The sequence below is a fragment of the Montipora foliosa genome, chromosome 11 (genome assembly GCF_036669935.1).
Source record: "Montipora foliosa isolate CH-2021 chromosome 11, ASM3666993v2, whole genome shotgun sequence".
NCBI classification, from domain to species: domain Eukaryota; kingdom Metazoa; phylum Cnidaria; class Anthozoa; order Scleractinia; family Acroporidae; genus Montipora; species Montipora foliosa.
The window spans coordinates 46,419,947-46,438,736 of NC_090879.1; the positions used below are offsets into that span (position 1 = coordinate 46,419,947).

The following is an 18,790-nucleotide window of genomic DNA, read 5'->3' on the forward strand; positions in this document are numbered from 1 at the left end:
GTACATGATATTACCGGTATTACCCAAAACTGAACGACGACAGAATGTGTGATAAACTAGCAAAAATTATGTATTTGATTTATGAATCCTTATTACAGCCTTTTATTCTACATCAACAACCTGTTTCCTTTCACTACTAAATTTATAGAGAACAGAAGATACAATAATAATTATTGTACTCTCACAAGGCAAATGATTTGCTGTGGTGAAGGCAATCCATGAAAACTTCAACTTGTGTTAATTAAAATTCTGCACTAAAATACATGTAGTGGCTAAAATGTAGGTCATTTTTAGCGAAATTAACAGAGAATCTAGAGGCGTAAAATAGTTTAAGTTCCTTTTTTTCAAAAGATATGTAATTTTGCAAATAACAAAAAGCCAATTCATAAACTGTGATGGTAGCACAGTTCTTGGTATACCTTACGCAAATCCTGAGAGGAAGGGAGGGGGGGGTACTCCCACTTTCAAGTGACATGGATGATTGCATGGGGGCACTAATCAAGAAATCCCTGCACCTAAATTTAAAAACGTCTTGCAAAACGTTTACTGCCACCCCCTAAAAACCCAAAATCAAAATTTTCGAACCCCAAAAATTGCTTTGATCATCCCTGTCACTGAAAACCCAGACTATCCCCCATCCCCCTTCCCTGGGGTGGACATTTGCATTAATAACTTATTTCTTTGTTTGAAACCTTGTTGATGTCTTTCACATAATTCCTTAGAAGATACAGGAGCTGTGTGGGCAATGGTTGGAGCTATTCTCTCAGGGTCATGTCTATATGCAAGACATCTTCTATCCAGCAACGAACAACTTTGGCCATGAGTCTCTATCTCTATATCTCTTCGTGCCATGTCATACACTTAGTGGGGTGTCCGGAAAACTAAGACCTAAGATCCAACACTTACCATGAGACACGTTGGTCTTTTCTCTTAATTGTAGGGAATTTGAAAGACATTATGTCGTAACATCGAGCAAACCTCCCGCCAAAAAGAATAGAGAGCTTAAGCACGCGCGTTTTTAAGACGCGGACGTCAACCGGAAGGGAAAATTTTGTGTGTCAGGGCAGTGGTGTCTCCCAAATTTTTATACTAATTATCTCTAATGGATAAAAGATACTTGGAAATGTAAATGTGGTTGTGTGAAAACAGGTTAAAAGGGAAAACAGCACACTTTTGCCGGTTGCCGTCCGCGTCTCAAAAACGCGCGTGCTTAAGCTCCCTAATATGTGACTCTGTTGACCTTTGTATTTGTTTACACGGGCTCACGACAGAGGTCGATCAGAGAAAAATCTGTCGTTGATTTCCAACAGGATTTCACACCTGACTTCCAATAATTTCCGACGAAGAAATGAACAATTCGTTCAGTTACACGCGAGGCATTTTAAAATTTCGAATTTTTTTACCTTTCTGATCAAATGCGGGATTGTCATGCGGGCCTTGACGCGCCTGGCATGACATTTGCGGTTCTGGCGTGAAGAATTATCAGGAGCCGCTCGATTTCGTCCCAACGCCGTCATTATAAAGCCTTATTGTCGTCTCAAAATCGAACTTAGTTCTTTTGATATACATATTATTTCTTTCAGGAATACAGGTTTTTTTTTCGTTTTGTGGCGTTCCTTTCTATGGCTTATTTGCTGCTTTTCGCGTGATTTATTCCTGATTCAGTTCACATTTATTTATTAGTATTTTTGCGCCTTTTTAAACGTTTTTCCGTGAGGTTATTCTTTTTGCGTGAGGTAATTTCTCTTGCCGCGAGTGCGCATTGTGGGTCACCGTAGAAAATTGTTTCGCTCAAGAAAAACTAATTTCTATAGTAAAATCTACGTAACTGAAGATTCTTGAAGGCCCGACCGAACAAACAAAACATGACAGCATGCGTGCAGAATAGATTGATGATAAACAAGTTTGTGAAGGTGGACATTTCATGGAACGGTTAGTAAGTTAAACATTCGAACAGCATAATGGACTGTGCATTTCAACACGGCGTGCCATCTCATTCACTTAAAAGCGTGCCATTTCACTCGCTTAAAAGCGTGCCATTTCACTCGCTTGGTGTGGGTCATTTTGCTCGCTGTTTTGTTTCTGCAAATTTGGCACGTTTCTTTGTTAGAACGAACACGCTCCTTTGTTTTCACTGTGCGATAGGAAAAATAGAAAATTTTAATGAGCCGTGCGTTGTGACACACTGCTAGCGTGTTAAAAAAGCGTGCCCGTGTCATCACCTTTTTACCTGTTTTCCCGTGGAGGGTCACAAATAAAACAGGTCTAATGGAAGCGTGCTTGAATTTCGACAAATTATCCCCAAAATCAGCAAGAATTTATGACGCTGATGAATAATAAAGCAGTCTCTTTTTCCAAAACGATAGAATTACCTGGCGATAAATAACCTTGTCTAGGAGAGTGAATTTTTGGCTTTGCAGAAACAATGGTCAACCTCAAAGAGTTGGACGATTGGACCTTTGTGTTGAATTCACACATTTCTTGTCCAACGAGTGCTTTGTTTGAACCGCAAAATGAAAGCCAAAATTTTACGATAGTGCTTAGGCCCAATCATTGAAAGGAGCGCTTACACCTTTGACATATGGCTGTAATGAACTGTCACCGCGGTGCGCAATCCCGTAGTCTGAATGAAAAGTGTTCAAGGGCGATTTCGTGAAAAGTGCAGTTAACCGAACCGCAAAATGAAAGCTAAAATTTTACGAGAGTGCTTAGGCCTAATCACTGAAACAAGCGCTTAGGCTTAATCAGGAAGCAAGTGATATTTCGTGCAGTTAACCGAACCGTAAAATGAAAGTTAATTAACCGAATTGTAAAATGATTTGATCAATGTGCTATAAGAACGAGAGATACATATCAACAAGGAGATTGATCGCGCTTTAAGAAACATCATTGTTTTCGCTCGATCATCGTGCTTTATGAACAAGAAATACATCAATGTCCTTCCCTCTTTTTGTTTGGCGCCTAAGACGGGAGAAATACTGCATATCCACTAAACTCGGCGTCTCGGCGAATACCAATGGATGAACTAATTTGACGAAATTGGCAAAACATCGCCAAAATTGCCGAATTTGTCAAAATCGCCGAAATCACCAATGTTCACCCGTGTGGTGTCAATACCAATGGATGAACTAATTTGACGAAATTGGCAAAACATCGCCAAAATTGCCGTATTTGTCAAAATTGCCAAAATTGCCAATGTTCACCCAAGCATTATATTGAGCGCCACAGGCTGTTGCCTGTAACCAGTAACACACTAAACATGTTTCATTTCATATTATTATTTACATGCACAAAACAAACTGCATTGAATGCGATGCACAACCCCATGAATTTCTCAAATTGGTTTTGGCCTATTACAAGACCTGTTAGTAAAACCACACCAAAAAGTTAGCTCACTATAATAAGGTAAAACAGATATTATTTTCATGAAGGTTATGCTCTACAATGTAGCTGTGTCACCGAACACCCAAGGTCAATAATTTTCCTATTATCCTAACAGTAAACACTTAATGACTGGTCCCGAGGGAAAAAGTTCATTTTGTTTCCCTAAAAATTTCCAATGTTCCCCTGAGGAGCAGACGAGGGAAACAAAATGAACTGTTTCCTGAGAGACCAGTCATTAAGTGATTTCTTATGTAGCACAAATAGGAAAACATGCAATGGGAACAGCAACGGTGGTCGTCAGTCAACATTTGCGGGCAACAGTGCACTGTTATCCTCTGAAGTCATAGAATTTGCACTGGTGCCCGCTCAGAGACTTTTCAACGGCAAAAGTGTTATTGTTAGATGTCATGTGACCTTGAAGTAACCAATGAGAGCATGCGCTGCTGGGGGCAAAAACAGTTATATAACAAAAATAATTGTTATTCAACATAACACACTTTTGCAGGAAAAACAAGATCAGCAACACAAATCAAATGTTGAATTGAGAGAAGAAAATGTCATGCTTCACAAAAAAGGACAAAGTTATAGAGACAACACAGTTTTCAAGAAAAATATTGGACTGACATAAAAATTAATATCATGCACATGTAACCCTGTGAAAAAGCACCCCAAATGCCTAAATTTCCAATATAGGTTTTAGTGAGAACAAACTTTTCCTTATCACAGACTTAATTCTTATGGTCGTTAATTTTCTTTCTAGTGCAAATAATATTGATCAAAACAAATAGTGTATTGTAATAATCAACTGATGTACATGTATGTTTAGTATTTTTTCCTTTCATTTTCCCGAATTTGTTCTCCACCTACATGTATATATATCTGTTTGAGTCAAGTTAGCAGAAAATTGGGGAATCCACTCAAAAGAGACACTTGTTATACCACTAGCAGTACTAAATCCTAATATTACTCAACAACAATGACAATGTTATTTGTGTTCCTTTAATATATGTTTTACAACTAAAGGAGACACTGCACACTGCATTTAGCTCTCTTGTGCACCATACAATTTCACAAGTCACTAGTCAACCACTAAACAAAAGGAGGAAAGAACTTATATGATCCAGACAAAATAGGAAATTTTGGTGGTGAACATTCTCCAGACCTGTTTGAAAATATCTTCCATGCCACAATGTATTTACAATAATGAAAAGGGTTTTCCGTGAACCAAGAAAGCTTATCTGCAGAGAGTAAATGTAGGTTGCTGTACTACTGCACAACTTCAGTTTCTTCATAAATCAGGTATGGCTACCATTTCCAACAAACAAAAACAATGATAAAACCATTACACAGAAAGTGAATAATGACAGTGTAAGCACAAGGGGAAAGATAATACCTTACATTATGAAATTTTGAACCACCGATACTGTGTTTTTAGCTTTCTGATTGGTTCACTCACTCTCAGTTAACAGCTCTTATACAGTATGACATAATATGGAAACTGATTGCGTCAAGTGTTACCATGCTGGAAACTGATTGGCTTTAAATTTGTCCAAGTGTTAAGAATCAAATGAAAATTTAATAAAACAATAATTAATGGATATAATTGAGTGGTTGATCTCATATCAACATGCACTCATGGAATTATAATAATATTATTGTTCATTATTGTCTTGTGCTATAGGAATTATATGCTTATTAGTATAATTACTGAAAGTTCTCTGTGCTGATTGGTTGTCATTGAGATGATTATTCTTGCGTGATAATCACCTAAGCGGTTTTTCAAAATAGCCACAAGCTGTTTTGTTGAGGTGACAGACGAATAAATTAATTGTTTTAAAGAAAATGTGTATTATTCAAATAATCAACTATGTAATTGTCAATTTCCATGATGCCATCATTTACTAAGAAATTGAGTTGCTTCTATTGTCAGGCAACTTTAAATTATTGTTTCCGATATTCCCTTAGACTCTATGAATGTTGGTGAATAAAAACCTCAACTTCATCTCGGTTTTTATTAACCAATATTCACCTCGCCTTCGGCGAATAATAATTGTTAATAATTATTATTTGGTGTTCATACTAATTTTTAGTGTTAAAGAATTTTCAGTCAGGGGTACGCATCTAACTAAAGCTGTAAGGCTTATTATCATTATTATTATTATTATTATTATTATTATTATTATTATTATGTAATGTACTTGAAGTGTTTGCATGCTTACAAAGCTTTACTGCACATGTGTTTTTGTAGCCGTTTTGCAAACTTACATTTATAAATGTGAAAAAGTTGACCAATATGGTTACTCTGTTACAGTAATGTACAGATCAGGACAATATTGTCAAACACTGAGTGGAAAACGCTTTGATGCAGATTTCCTGGAATGGTTTCTGCAAAAATCTTTGCAAGGAACAGCAACAAAAACCTCACACAGATCGATGGCATTTAACAGTCAAGGTTACGTGACGTGGAAATTGTAAATCCCAGGTGTTAAGAAAATTCAACTTTGTGGCTGAAGTTCACTCACAGTTCATCTGCAGCAAGAAACCCAGTGGACGATTTTATACGATCAAAGTTGTATGACCGCATTACAGTCCTCAATAACGTACGACGGCCAGCCAAACTTATTTTCAAAAGCAAAAACCTTTCGTCCATCAAGACCAAGTTGCTCCTGTAGTTCCCGAGAACAAAGAAGAATTTCGTTGCCAGTTCGCTGGTTTCTGTAAGATTTTTAAATAATCTGGGGGCAGACCAACACCCCATGTCAAGAAAATTCACAGTAGCCAAAACCAACAAAATGATACAAGAGGACACATTGCTACTTGACATGCAGACTTGCGAAGTAATCAATCGTGTGTCCTCGACCGTTGATTTGGAATCGCTGAGTGTTCTCTCCGACCTTGAAAAAAATTCCTCTGGCACCCAGGGTATGAGTCGGCTAACTTTCCACAAAAATTGACAAATGCTAGAGTGTATTCTCCACTTCGATCGATCACTGTCTCGATCACTTCAAATCTTTAGAGTTTGCGCAGGCGCAGGAACTCATACTGGTGCACTGTACATAACTGCTAGTCAAAGGGCTATTTACATGAAACAGTTAGGCTGACAACAGTATGTGGTTCAAAGGGTTCTCAACTCTTGAATGAATCTACCTTGCTCTGGTCGATTTAACATGTATACACTTTGTGTGACAGGTTAAGGACATTTAAATTTGTAAAGTTGAAGATTTATTGTTTTTATTTACAAGTCACTGAGTCAAATGAGCACCATATAAATTATGGCTTCTGTTTTCATGTTCATGATCATTAGCATATAAAAGTGGGTACTATGGTAAAGGTAAAGGTAAAGTGCCTTTATTTAACGTTGGTAGTTCCTTCAGGTACGAGGCTGGTATCAGTGAAAGCCGACGGTGTGCCCTTTACCCCCCTCCCTCCGTCAGTGCTCCGTTTTAGGAGTATTTAAAGCTATAGCTACACGGATCAGAGGAAAGTCAAAACAGACGTTGACGTCACCAAGGATCGAACCGGGGACCTCTCGCCCCGAAAGCCGCGCACTAGCCATCTGAGCCACGACTGCTCCTGCAGTCGCTGCTCAGAAATCGCTGTTATACCATGTGTACAGTACTGGTACATCCTAACATGAAATCCTGTTGAGAATAAATAAAGACCTGGAAAAATTCAATATTACAAGCATTTTAATTCACATCTACAACCTCTCAATTGCTGACGTGATACAAAATGGCATTCCATTATCCACAGCTTCTGTTAAATTGTCCAGTGTCTCCTCAAGCATTGAGATGGACCCATCGAAGTGGGATAATGATATGTTATCAACAATCATATCAAACAGCTCATCGTCTTAAAAAATCTCGTCCCACTCATCCATGAACTCATCATCAAACTTGTTGTTGCTCTCCAAATGGGTACCATTCAAGTCTGTGTCACATGTTACATCCTTGAACACAATACTAATGACTGATAAGATTTTCTGTGCGTGCCGTTTGTTATGGTGCGTTTTTCTTACCAAAATTCAATTTATCACTCGTTTTTACAAACGGCCTTCATTTTTTAACTTTAAAGTGCCACTGCGACGAAATTTCACTTTTTATTTCCCTCTTTTTTTTTACGCAGAATAACTTACCGTCATGTACGATGTCCTTTCGTCCATAAAGAAAAAAATAAAAAGTTTTCTTTCATTATAATTTCGCCCCTCGAAAAGTAAAAAATTTCGTCCGCCATTACTCGAAATTGGTTCCAGTTGAGCCCGCTATTTTCGCAGGGGCATCTCTACTTGTGACGTCATATTCCTAACACACGATTGTTGATCGCTTGATTTCTGTCGGTGTTTGGCTATAGTATTTGCGAAATGCTGTCGACTGGGAAGTTCAATTTGGGGAAAGTTTGTCTGAAAGCAGTAGTGAGGGTTTCTCTGAGTCTTCAGAGGCTAGCTTCTGCTCAGCAAGTGATTTCCAATCACACGATGATAGTGCCGAGCCAATTGCCACCGAGGAAGAAGCTACGCAGTACGCTGAACAAATAGCTGTGGAGGCGGAAGAAGAGGACATGCTTCTCAGTCGATTTGCTGGCGAGACAGATCTACCAGACTGGTATTTTATTTTTTCTTTGTTTTCCGATTGTTTCTGCTCTTATCAATGCGTCAACGTTTGTAAAAAGAGCTAATTTTGATCATGATTCGATTTGTGTCTCCCTTAATTGGAAATGTTTACACGCTTAAAATTTCTGTGCCAAAGATAAAAAAGATCGAAATGGTAGTTTTTAGGTATTTCAAGTTTATGTATATATTTTTGGTGTTAACTGTAATGTTGTTGTGAATTTACCCTGTCATATGTTTATAGGTGCAAGTGTGGGAAATGTTCGTTGGAGTTCATTGTCCAGCATGAAGAATGCAGATGCTGCATGGAGATAGATAGATGTCGAGAAAGGATGGCACAAGTTGAAAAAGATGAAGAGTGTGTTACTTCGCTTCCAGGGTTTGAAAGTGTCTGTCTGGATCGTTGGGTTTTGGCTACTGCAGCAATAGGGCTTAAAACGAAACAGAAGAAAGCCTATACCACATTGTTTGCTGAAGGCAATACCACAGAGAACAAGTAATCTTTTATTTTTTTATGTTTCAACTAAATTTTTCTTGTGGTATAAAATGGCTTCATTTGCAGTGAGTACATCTATTTACATTAAAATATTTGGTTTTTGTCCACCAAAAATAATTATTGAGCACAGGTCATGTGGAGCCCACCTTTTGATTACATTTGTTTAGTGATTGTTTTACTGAGCCGCTGTCATGCTCAAAAATAGAGAGCTTTGAAAAATATTGAGTTCATCTAACAGTACAGTTTGCTTATCAGTTGTCTTTTTTTGGTCACTTACAGATTTCTAAGGTCAGTTTCCTACAGGCAGTTTGTCCGAATGGTTTGGGAGTATGTAGGGTCCTCTAACAGGATTCCCCTCCCTTGTTGTGTTTATAATGCCATACGGAAAGAGTTTCCAATCCAAGATGATGAAGACTATCATGGCTACGAGGAGAACGATTGATTGGAGCCATAGTTAATACCAGGAAAGTAAACAGCATTGTTATACAATTTCCGATGGGAGGAGAATGCGTCACATGTCGTTGTTAAAACTCGCTAACTCCCTAGGGAAACAACAACTTGAACTTTGGACTCACACGTGATCAGGATGTGCACCTTGAAACTGCGGGAAATTTGTGTACCAGTCAGCCTGATGTTAAAAAGCCATTAAAGTAGGACAACGTTTCTCATTGGAGATGGCATTCATTATTCAAGAAAAGGGATTTATAGTTGGAAGAACATATCATGCAGATCAACAAAAGGGAAAATATCAACATTTTGTGTCTCCAGGCTTTTGGTTTGGCGCCAAAAATGAGTCGCCCACGTTCGTCATCTCGCTCCTCAATCGCAATCGCTAGGTAGGAAAGTATTTGCGTAATATACAACGAAATACGCTGTTCCTGATCAAGACAAACTTAGAATGCATTAGAACAAGCCAAAGGAACTTTAGTATTGTCTGTATTTTGTTAGCTGCTCAATTTTGCGCGTGGAGCCAGTGTATGCAATGGTGTTAAAGAAATCATTTTTTTGGAGTTTTTTTTTTCTATTTTTGAGTCGGGAGGTATAACAAAACACTTAATGACTGGCCCCTCGGGAGACAGTGAGTTTTGTTTCCCCTTGACCTCAATGTTTTCCTTGGCTTCGTCTCAGGAAACATTGAGGATCTCGGGGAAACAAAACACACTGTTTCCCTTGTGGCCAGTCGTTATTACATCCTGGCAACAATGAGTTTGGCTAGTTATCCGATGATACCCTAGGAAAGACTGAAATCTGACACATTGCTATGATTTGTTAGGAAACAGAAGGCGATCTGGGATAACGAATCCCTGGGGAGTCACCCACAAATTCTGTAAGTGTTCATTCCTTAGTCTCTGGATAATACACTCATGGCGGATCTGATATTGGTGTGCATGATTTACAAGCAAGTGTGCTATTTATTTCTCATTTCAAATTTTGCCCCCAGTATCCCATGCTAGAATCACTTACTTTTCATCCTAAGGAGTTGGGGGTGTTAGCTGGTAAAATCTGAGACAGTGGGATACCCCAAAAATTTAAGTTTAAGAGGGGGAACAGCAGGATCTTCTTTTTCCAGGCCTGGAAAGTCATGGAATTTAGTTTGGGTTGTAGAAAGTCATGGAAAACAAAATAATTTGGGCAGTTTTGCATCAGCAAACTAAGGAAACAGGAAAAAGTTGCAGACATACAAGAAAATTTTCAAAGAAAAATGGCCAAATTTAGGTTATGGAAACGTGGAGGGTCATGATCAAGGACCTAGAATGGTCATAGAATTTTCAAAGCTCGATACGCTTCCCAGTGAGGAGGAGAACCAGGAAACTGTACCTCTTTAATTCCTGTCCAATACTCATACATGTAGGTGATTCTTCAGAAATTTAGTTGTCATTGCCACATTAGTTTACGTGGCATTTTGAAACAAAATTGTGATTACATCATAGTCATACCCCTTACAAAGTCGTGAAGTCTCAAGAGCTTAATTCTTAAAAACATAAAATAGTGTAGCTTGAACGTGTATTTGCTTAACATTTTTAGGTGATAATATAACCCCTTGGAGAATACTAGGGTTGAAGATGTTGCTTTTTTGTCTTCAAGTCTGTCAGGTATCTGATAGCACAGATTAAAAGAAGACCCCAACCTGGATGTTTACAAAATTGAGACTGGGAAGGAATTTGGAACTGCTCCGAAAAAAGACACAGACCATGCACAACCCCTATTACTGTCATAAATACCAGGGGGTATTCATGTATACCGGTACTTATGATGTTTGTGTGCCACTACACTGTCCTTTTTTATGTCCCTTGATTGGTTTGCCACACTTTGAACACTTGTTATTTCTTGTTCTGCGGCCAGGTGATGTGTTAGCCTGAAGGAGTACTTGAAGTTCAGCATCTGAAGGAAAAAGGAACATTCTTAGCCAGCCTGCTACTTTGCACATAATATACTGGGTGTGTTTAAACTGACAACTTATATTAAACTTAACTGGTGGAATGACAACTACATAGTACTTGCAGTTTTCAGTGATGAAAGCCCTGCAGTGGATATTGATATTAGGTTATAATTATCCACACTATGCCATCTTGTAAAGTCTAATTTTATCCTTTGGTTAGTTGCTATGTCACAAACCTGAACATGTTGGGGGACATATGACTGTTTGTTTTTGTAGTCTTGATCGATATTTAGTTTTAGCTTCCTCTTTATTTTCCTTGTCTGTCAACATACTGTGAAGGGCTTCAGGGATTTGATTATTGATTTCATCCTTTACTGCTTTTAAAGGAACCCTCCACTGTTTTTACAAATATCGCTTAAAATGTTCCAAATGTGCTTATTAATAGACCTGATATAAAAAAAATGCCTTACCTAGCGAACTGATTTTCTTTTCGATTTTCAAAGAACAGCCTTTCAGCCACTTCGAACTTCCGGCGGCCGCCATCTTGAATAGCGCGCAGTGCACTGTGGGCTGATGACGTATCGTGGTTGCTCGTGTCGCGGCCTCGCGGTAAATTTGAGTTGTAAAATGCCTCACTGCTTAGCTTTTGGTTGCAACAAACAGACTAAATACCGCAAAAACCCAAGTGTAAGCTTCCATGCTTTCCCAAAAGATGAAAGATTTCGCCAAGCTTGGGTTCGAGCGATCGGAAGGATGTCACTGCCAAAAAATCCTCGTCTTTGCTCTGAACATTTTGAAGCCGGCTGCTACGAGGATAGAGTCAGACTTGAGGGTGAACTCCTCGGTTCGTGCCCTTGGAAAAGAAAGCTCAAGCCGGATGCTATCCCCACGATCTTCTCACACAAAAAAACCCGCGCCTACTCGTCTTACGAGAAAAAACAACGACAAGAGGTTTGTACCCAAAACTCGAGACCTTTCTCTTGAGATATGAGTACTTCATTTTCGTTACATCTTTTTTGTTACAAATCTTTGATTTTTTGAAGCAGATCTTCGTTTTATGGTTTGAAATCATTGCCTGAAAGTGTAGTTAATTCGCGGTCGAATTCTTATCTCACCACACATTAAAATAAATTTTGTGTTAGCTAGAAAAGATGAGAGATATTTTTTTCTAGCATTAGTTTAATGGTCAATATTCCATCATATTTGGCGCGTTTATAAATCTTCCCTTCAACCTTGAGATCTCCATTTTTCAGCGGTAATCGTCGCACCTTCGCTTTCATCAGAAATACCCATAGATGGGCTCAGATTGTCATCACACTGTTCCATAGTCATCTTTTTTTTTTTTTTTTTTTTTTTAAAAAAAAACTTTTTCACTTCTGTTTGATCCTATATCTATCTAGACCCTAGATGCCATATTACAAAGCACGTCGCATTCGAAAAATGACGAAAATCAAGAAATGGTCATGACAACTGAAGAAATTACTGAAGAAGTCACTAATGAAGAAATTGATACAAGCTTACTAGAAATCGAACGTCCAACCACATGTGAAATGGCTTGGCAAACAGAATGGCCGGAAACAACGAGTGTACAAATCAGTGAAACATCAAGAACCGTAACGGTTACAACCTGTGATGTTGGATGTCAATTCCCCCTTGACATTACAGAGGAAGCTTTATCAGATCATAGTTACGTTTTGAAAACCATCCAAAACACAGCACCCAGCAATTTCTTACCTGACAATGCTGATGACATTGAAAAAGATTCTATTGTTGTTGAAGATGGATATGATTCCCAAGTTGAGCTTTTTTCAGATTTGGATGATGATGCTCCCCCTGTCAGGTGTGAAAGAAGTGAATGTGTAAAACTGAATTCTGAAATGGAGCTAGAAGTTAAAGAACCCATGGACATAATTGTTTCTCAAGAAACAGCCACCAGTGGCTCACAATATACTCCAAGTTTAAAAAATGAAGATGGCTTCGGTACATGCAGCTCTCAGGACTCACAAGAATCTAATAGTGACAGTGCAAACGCATGCACACATAACACTTACAAAGAACGAGTTTTCATGGTTTATGAGGAGCAATTGAAAGAGTTATGAAGATTTTGCCCTAAGTGTGGCTCTCTAATAATACCTGAGAGCACTGTTGAAGTTGAAAATGAAGGCTCTCAGCTTTCTCTAAAACTAACTTGCATCAATAACTGTGAGTACCTGTGGCAATCACAGCCACCATTGGCCAATATAAAAGGTGCTGGAAATCTGCTTTTCACAGCTGGGATCTTTTTTGTGGCATTCCCTTCTCGAAATTTGCGGCACTGTCGAAGTTGATAAATCTTAAATTCATTGGTAAGGGAACATATTTCAACATTAGAGAACAGTACATATTTCCTGTTGTAAGAACGACATGGCAGCAGCAACAACAGGAGATTTTCAGTGAATTGAAGGACAGGGAAGGTGGTGCTGTTTTAGCTGGTGATGGACGCTGTGACAGTCCTGGACATTCTGCAAAGTATTGCACTTATACATTTTTAGATGTAACAAGCCAAAAGGTCATTGATTTCAATGTGGTATCTGTGTCTCAAGTAGCTAATTCTAATCAAATGGAGAAAAAGGGATTTGTTGACACTTTAGCAAACATTGAGGCTAATGACATTGAGGTCAAATTGATATCAACTGACAGACACACTCAAATAAAGAAGGAAATGAGAGTAAACCATGCAAACATAGATCACCAGTTTGATCCTTGGCATCTGGCTAAGACAGTCAGTAAGAAGTTATCTGCAGCATCTAAAAAGTCTGGTTGCTCAGACCTTGCACCGTGGATTCCGTCCATTGTCAACCATTTGTGGTGGTGCGCGGAGAGCTGCAATAAAGATCCAGAAGTACTGCGAGAGAAATGGTTATCAGTAATGCACCACGTGACAAACAGGCACAGTTGGCCAGGAAACAAGACTTTCCACAAGTGTGACCATCCACCACTTTCACCAGAGCAGCAGCGCAAGAAGAAGTGGCTCAAGCCTGGTAGTGCAGCACATACAGCACTTGTAAACATTGTTAAAGATAAGCTTCTCCTGAAAGACATCATCCACCTCACACAGTTTGTGCACACCACAGCTCTAGAAGTGTATCATTCAATGTACCTCAAGTACTTGCCAAAGCTGCAACACTTCACCCATGATGTCATGAAAGTTGCTACTATGTTGGCAGCACTTGACCACAACAACAACGTTAACAGACCACAGGTAAGCTTCTTGAGATTTTCCCCCTTCTGCAGTGGATAAATTAATAGATGGCTTGTGAAAGAGCAGAAATTATATTTTGTGCAACTCATACTCCAAATCAGTTAATGAATAAAAGAAAGGTTTATCAATATACATACTTTACTTCAAACTAGGCCATCATCCAAGCTGGCGAATGTCAGGGGGAGCCTAGATTTAAAATCTCCTGGAACAAGGTGTCCAAGAGATTTGGAGCTGAACCAGTCCTGGAAGAGAAGTCCTATGAATATCTTGAGGACATGCTGCAAACAGCATTTTTGTTGGCAGCATCAGGAAAGAAGCCAGCCCCTAAGCACAAAGATAGGTCTGGGGTTATGGCACCACTACAAAGGCCTAATCGGAATGACATTATTGAAGCAAGAGTCCGGTTATCTAGATTTAAGAAGAATTAGCTCCTCTGCTAGCTATAGTTTAACCTACAACTAGGTCACTTATAAATATATTTATTGAGTAATTTTCATTTCAGTGTGGGAAAACCAAAACCCTAAGTTCTTACCCGGCTAATCTCAAATGACAAAGATGATCCAATGAACCAATCAAGATAGAGCAACATAATATGTCAATGTTCTTTGTAAACTATCATAGACTCTTGCTTAAAATTTACAAAATCGTTTCTCTTTGTTAAAAGAAATATAATTAAGTTCCTTGAAGATACATGTTATCTGATTAAAATATTGTTTTACAGTGAAAATATTTTATATATTTAAAAAGTCTCTCCAGGCTTCATCAAGCTCACTGTCAAATGAGCTGTCATCATCATCTCCTGCTATGTATCCTGTGTACATGCCATCTGGTGCGGGAAATGTAGCTCTGATTTTTTTTTACAGCACAAGATGGTATTACACGGCGAATGTTTTTACCAAGGTAGCCATGGGCCCACCAGGTAAACTGCCTGTATGCAGCATACCGCAATGACCTGAATAAGAAAATTTTCCAAAATGAGGAGAAAAATATTGTAAGCTATGTTTGCCAATAAATAAAAGCTTAATTTTAAGCTTAACTTGAGTGAAGGTACAGCAATGTGTTGACCAGATTTCATTTTTAGTTTTTCTTTTGTAATGAATATCACTTATAAATATATTGCAGTAGTGTCCTGTTAATAACAGTTGTCTGAAGCATTTTCTGGAACATCATTTATTATCCTAAATAAAAATATTACTTTTGTTTATGTTGTTGAATTTGCTGGATGAGCAATCTGTCTTCTCACTAAAAAGCAACAACCGATTAAGTCGTTTGATAAACTAGATTTTTACACAAGATAACACACCTGTTAGATACTTGTTCCCTATCAGGAAGGCCGGCACTTTCACGATCGTGCAAGCTGACCAAAGCGGTCCATAGTACATCTCTGTTGAGGCACACCGCCTCAAAACTATCGTGTGAAGTAATGCAAGACAGGTCTAGGACGGAATGTCCGGGACAACAGCTAAGTTAGTTCGATCTTTCTGACGAATTTTATACTATAATGGGATCAGGCCACAAATGGTTATTTCTAACAGTACAGAAAACGTTCTCTGTACATTAAATTTCTAAAGAATCAAATGGCCTTTATGAACGAGCAATCTCAAAACAAAGAAATTAACAACAGTTTAATTCCATTACCACAGATTTATTACCACTTCATTTGTTTATACAAAAATAGCTTAAGAAACACGGCTTTTCGGGAAAAAAAAGCATCGATGACCTCTTTACATATACATTGCAGTGTACCTTCAACAATTTTGGACAAAAATGTCAGCTCTTTACAGCAAACGCATTCTTTTTCACTCGGCATTGCAACACATCGTTCACATGAGCACCAAGACATGTTTGACCGGCGATTCTCGTTTCCTTCATTTGAAACTGAATCTTCTTCTTCTCCTTCTTCTTCTTCTGCGGCACTTTGTGGTTGTTCTTCGCTAGAAGAATACTCCGGCTCAAACTGATACGGCGAAATCTGCGACATGTTTACAATAAACACAGCATGGATCAGGTCAGCAGATTGCAGCGAGCAACCACGATACGTCATCAGCCCACAGTGCACTACGCGCTATTCAAGATGGCGGCCGCCGGAAGTTGGAAGTGGCTGAAAGGCTGTTCTTTGAAAATCGAAAAGAAAATCAGTTCGCCAGGTAAGGCATTTTTTTTATATCAGGTCTATTAATAAGCACATTTGGAACATTTTAAGCGATATTTGTAAAAACAGTGGAGGGTTCCTTTAAGTCTTGTCTTGGTGTGGTCATCAGAGTTTCAAAGATATCAGCAACATAATCTGAAAAGAAAAACAGAATGCAAGAAACATGTACTTAACAATTTTTAATAAGAAAGTACTATTTTGACTTGAAATATTTGTAGCCTCATATATGCTACTTTTAGATTACCATAGTTCGGTTCCATTTTCATTTCTCTCACTGTTGCCTCACCATGTTTGAATTTTGGATACGTGACCTTGAGCTTAGGTTTCCCATGGGCATCAGCTTTGCTCTCCCTCTTTGGATTGAAGTTAAAGTGGATAGCAGCAAGGATCGTCCTGGATAATAAAAGTGTCACATTATATACATGTAGCTGTAGTATATTAGTTAAGTTTTCTAAGTAAGGCACATTTGAACAGCATCACAACAGTCACAAATCAAGAAATGATGTGTCCAACAGATTAGCCATAAGTGTCTCTTGGACCATATTGCCTCTTAAAATCAAGCTGCTGAGCACTCACATGGTGTTCTGGTTAAAAATAATAATATTACTTCTAAGGAAGACAAACTGGATGAATGTAATGCAACTTATAATAGGATGTTCAGTAATGGGCCAAAGAGTTTACAGTAACTAGATTGCTGTTATCTAAGTGTTTTAAAAATGTGATCGATGTGGTTCACCTCAAAATTTCACACTCCCATTTCCGGTTGGACCAAAACATTTTTCACAAGATAATTTTAAAGGTAAGCACTTGTACACGTAAATGCACACATACTGACCGTGCTAAGAATGCAGGCATACTGATGAGTTTACATGTAGCTTCCAAAATGTTGCAGAGGTAGAATCCCCTGAAAAATCTTACCTACAAAGCATTCCCAGATAAGAGTATGCCAGCATTTTCGGAGCAAATTGATTGACCACAGAATGGTAGCCTTCAAGAGCACTTGTCTGTGCATTTGGGGATGACTGCTTAATTCCTTTTAGCAAGTTTGCATTGCTTAGTGCTTCACAAAGCTTTTCATATGCAAGGGAACCTGTTGGTGTAAGATGTGCCACCTTTTAAATAAAGCCGATACTCAATGATACATGCAGGCCAACTTTGGCAACTGGACGCACACTAGTAGAAAGTATTAGATTAATTTTGATTGATATGTTTTGTTTGTTGTATGTATGTTGCCACCTTGGTCGGAGCCATTTTCACTCACTGTGAAATAACATTTACATGTAACAATATTATTATTAGTAGTAGTAAGAAGTACATTAGTCAAACTAAACAAAGAGAAATCAATGGAATTAGGGCCTGTAACAATGTGACAGTTCAGTTGGGCAAACAAGAGCAATGCTTTTATGTATATATATGCCTACCATTGGTCAACCATACACGTGGGCTGGTTATTGGGCCATGTGCACATTTGCTAAACAACTGGCTGGGGAGATCCTTGTGTTTGTTGATTATATGGGAGAGAAAAGCCTTGAATTTGGCAAGTATGACTTCGCCTAACTTTGGTTGAGTGGAGGTCACTTCCCAATAGTAGTGCCGCACACAGGCTTTCCGCCATCTCCCAATTATTTCACAGCCTTTCTCTTTGCTTAATTTAGAGAGGACCTTTTGGATCTCTGCAACACAAAGTGCAAAATGTTCAGCATTCAATATTTACTGTAGGTGAGGTGTTATGTCATGTCTTTCCTGCTATGATAAAATGTTGACCCTTTGCAATTTAGGAGTACCAAACAGAATTTTGTTTCACATTTTTAAGTATCTGTTTTAGTTCCAGAGATGTGTGAAAGCATGTGACAGTATGCAAATTAGGGAAGCCGTAGACCTTACAGTGTATAACTTCAGACAATACACCTGTAGCTAAAAGTCACATTATGACACAAGTGTCTGAAAATTGTTTACACTCTTTTCAATTCCCCTTAGATGTTTAAAAACACCAAGCTAAGAGCCTTATAACTATACTTGCTAATCATAGAAATAAAGTACCCATAACGTGAAAATGGAACTCAAGTTATCTACATACTAAAGTAAAGAATATATTATTTGATTACTTTTGCTGATGTGCCACAAATCGAAGAAGTGATCAATAACTGGCTTTCCTAACTCTTTGCATTTCCCAGGACACTCCTCTCTCATCCACTTAGTAATCGATGTGTGGCGGTCAGAGATAAAGGACTTGACAATCAATCCAGTACCAAGCAAAAATGCAAAAGCTTTTTGATGACCAAGGAATTCCATTTTCGAGCTGCTACCGGCCTCATTTGCCTGGTGATAACAACAATAACTTTTTGTACCTTTTTTGTGCAAAGTAATGATTTTACCTTAAGTTAATCTATTCTGAGTAAATTAGTTGTACTGCAGAAAGCATCTGCATTTTATACAATAAAACAAGTGTTGTCAATGGTACAGAGGCTGGCAATATATTGTTTTCTTTAGTTAAATTGTGGTATTATATGCAACAGAATAGTATCAGATAT

The 18,790-nt window shown here is 38.4% G+C and overlaps 1 protein-coding gene, 2 long non-coding RNA genes and 1 pseudogene across 3 annotated transcripts; 2 read left to right on the forward strand and 2 right to left on the reverse strand.

Annotated features, from left to right (window-relative positions):
* Window positions 1-7,084: 7,084 nt before the first annotated feature.
* Window positions 7,085-18,790, reverse strand: part of LOC137975897 (ATP-dependent DNA helicase RecQ-like) — a 404,352-nt pseudogene continuing 392,646 nt past the window's right edge.
* LOC137975462 (P2X purinoceptor 7-like) lies at window positions 7,524-8,928 on the forward strand. The gene is made up of 4 exons (XM_068822584.1): window positions 7,524-7,532; window positions 7,735-7,985; window positions 8,235-8,486; window positions 8,766-8,928. The coding sequence occupies exons 1-4, from the start codon at window positions 7,524-7,526 to the stop codon at window positions 8,926-8,928; spliced, it is 675 nt and encodes a 224-aa protein (XP_068678685.1).
* On the reverse strand, window positions 14,731-15,946 carry LOC137975900 (uncharacterized). The gene is made up of 3 exons (XR_011117656.1): window positions 15,854-15,946; window positions 15,411-15,543; window positions 14,731-15,059 (listed from the first exon to the last, which is right to left on the reverse strand). It is a non-coding gene; the product is annotated as an uncharacterized lncRNA (long non-coding RNA).
* Window positions 16,943-18,668, forward strand: LOC137975899 (uncharacterized). Its single transcript, XR_011117655.1, has 3 exons — window positions 16,943-17,058; window positions 17,915-17,978; window positions 18,434-18,668. It is a non-coding gene; the product is annotated as an uncharacterized lncRNA (long non-coding RNA).

Coding starts and splice junctions, on each gene's coding strand:
- LOC137975462 (XM_068822584.1), top strand. Junction 7,986..8,234: donor GAGACAGATCTACCAGACTG/GTATTTTATTTT, acceptor ATATGTTTATAG/GTGCAAGTGTGGGAAATGTT. Junction 8,487..8,765: donor GGCAATACCACAGAGAACAA/GTAATCTTTTAT, acceptor GGTCACTTACAG/ATTTCTAAGGTCAGTTTCCT.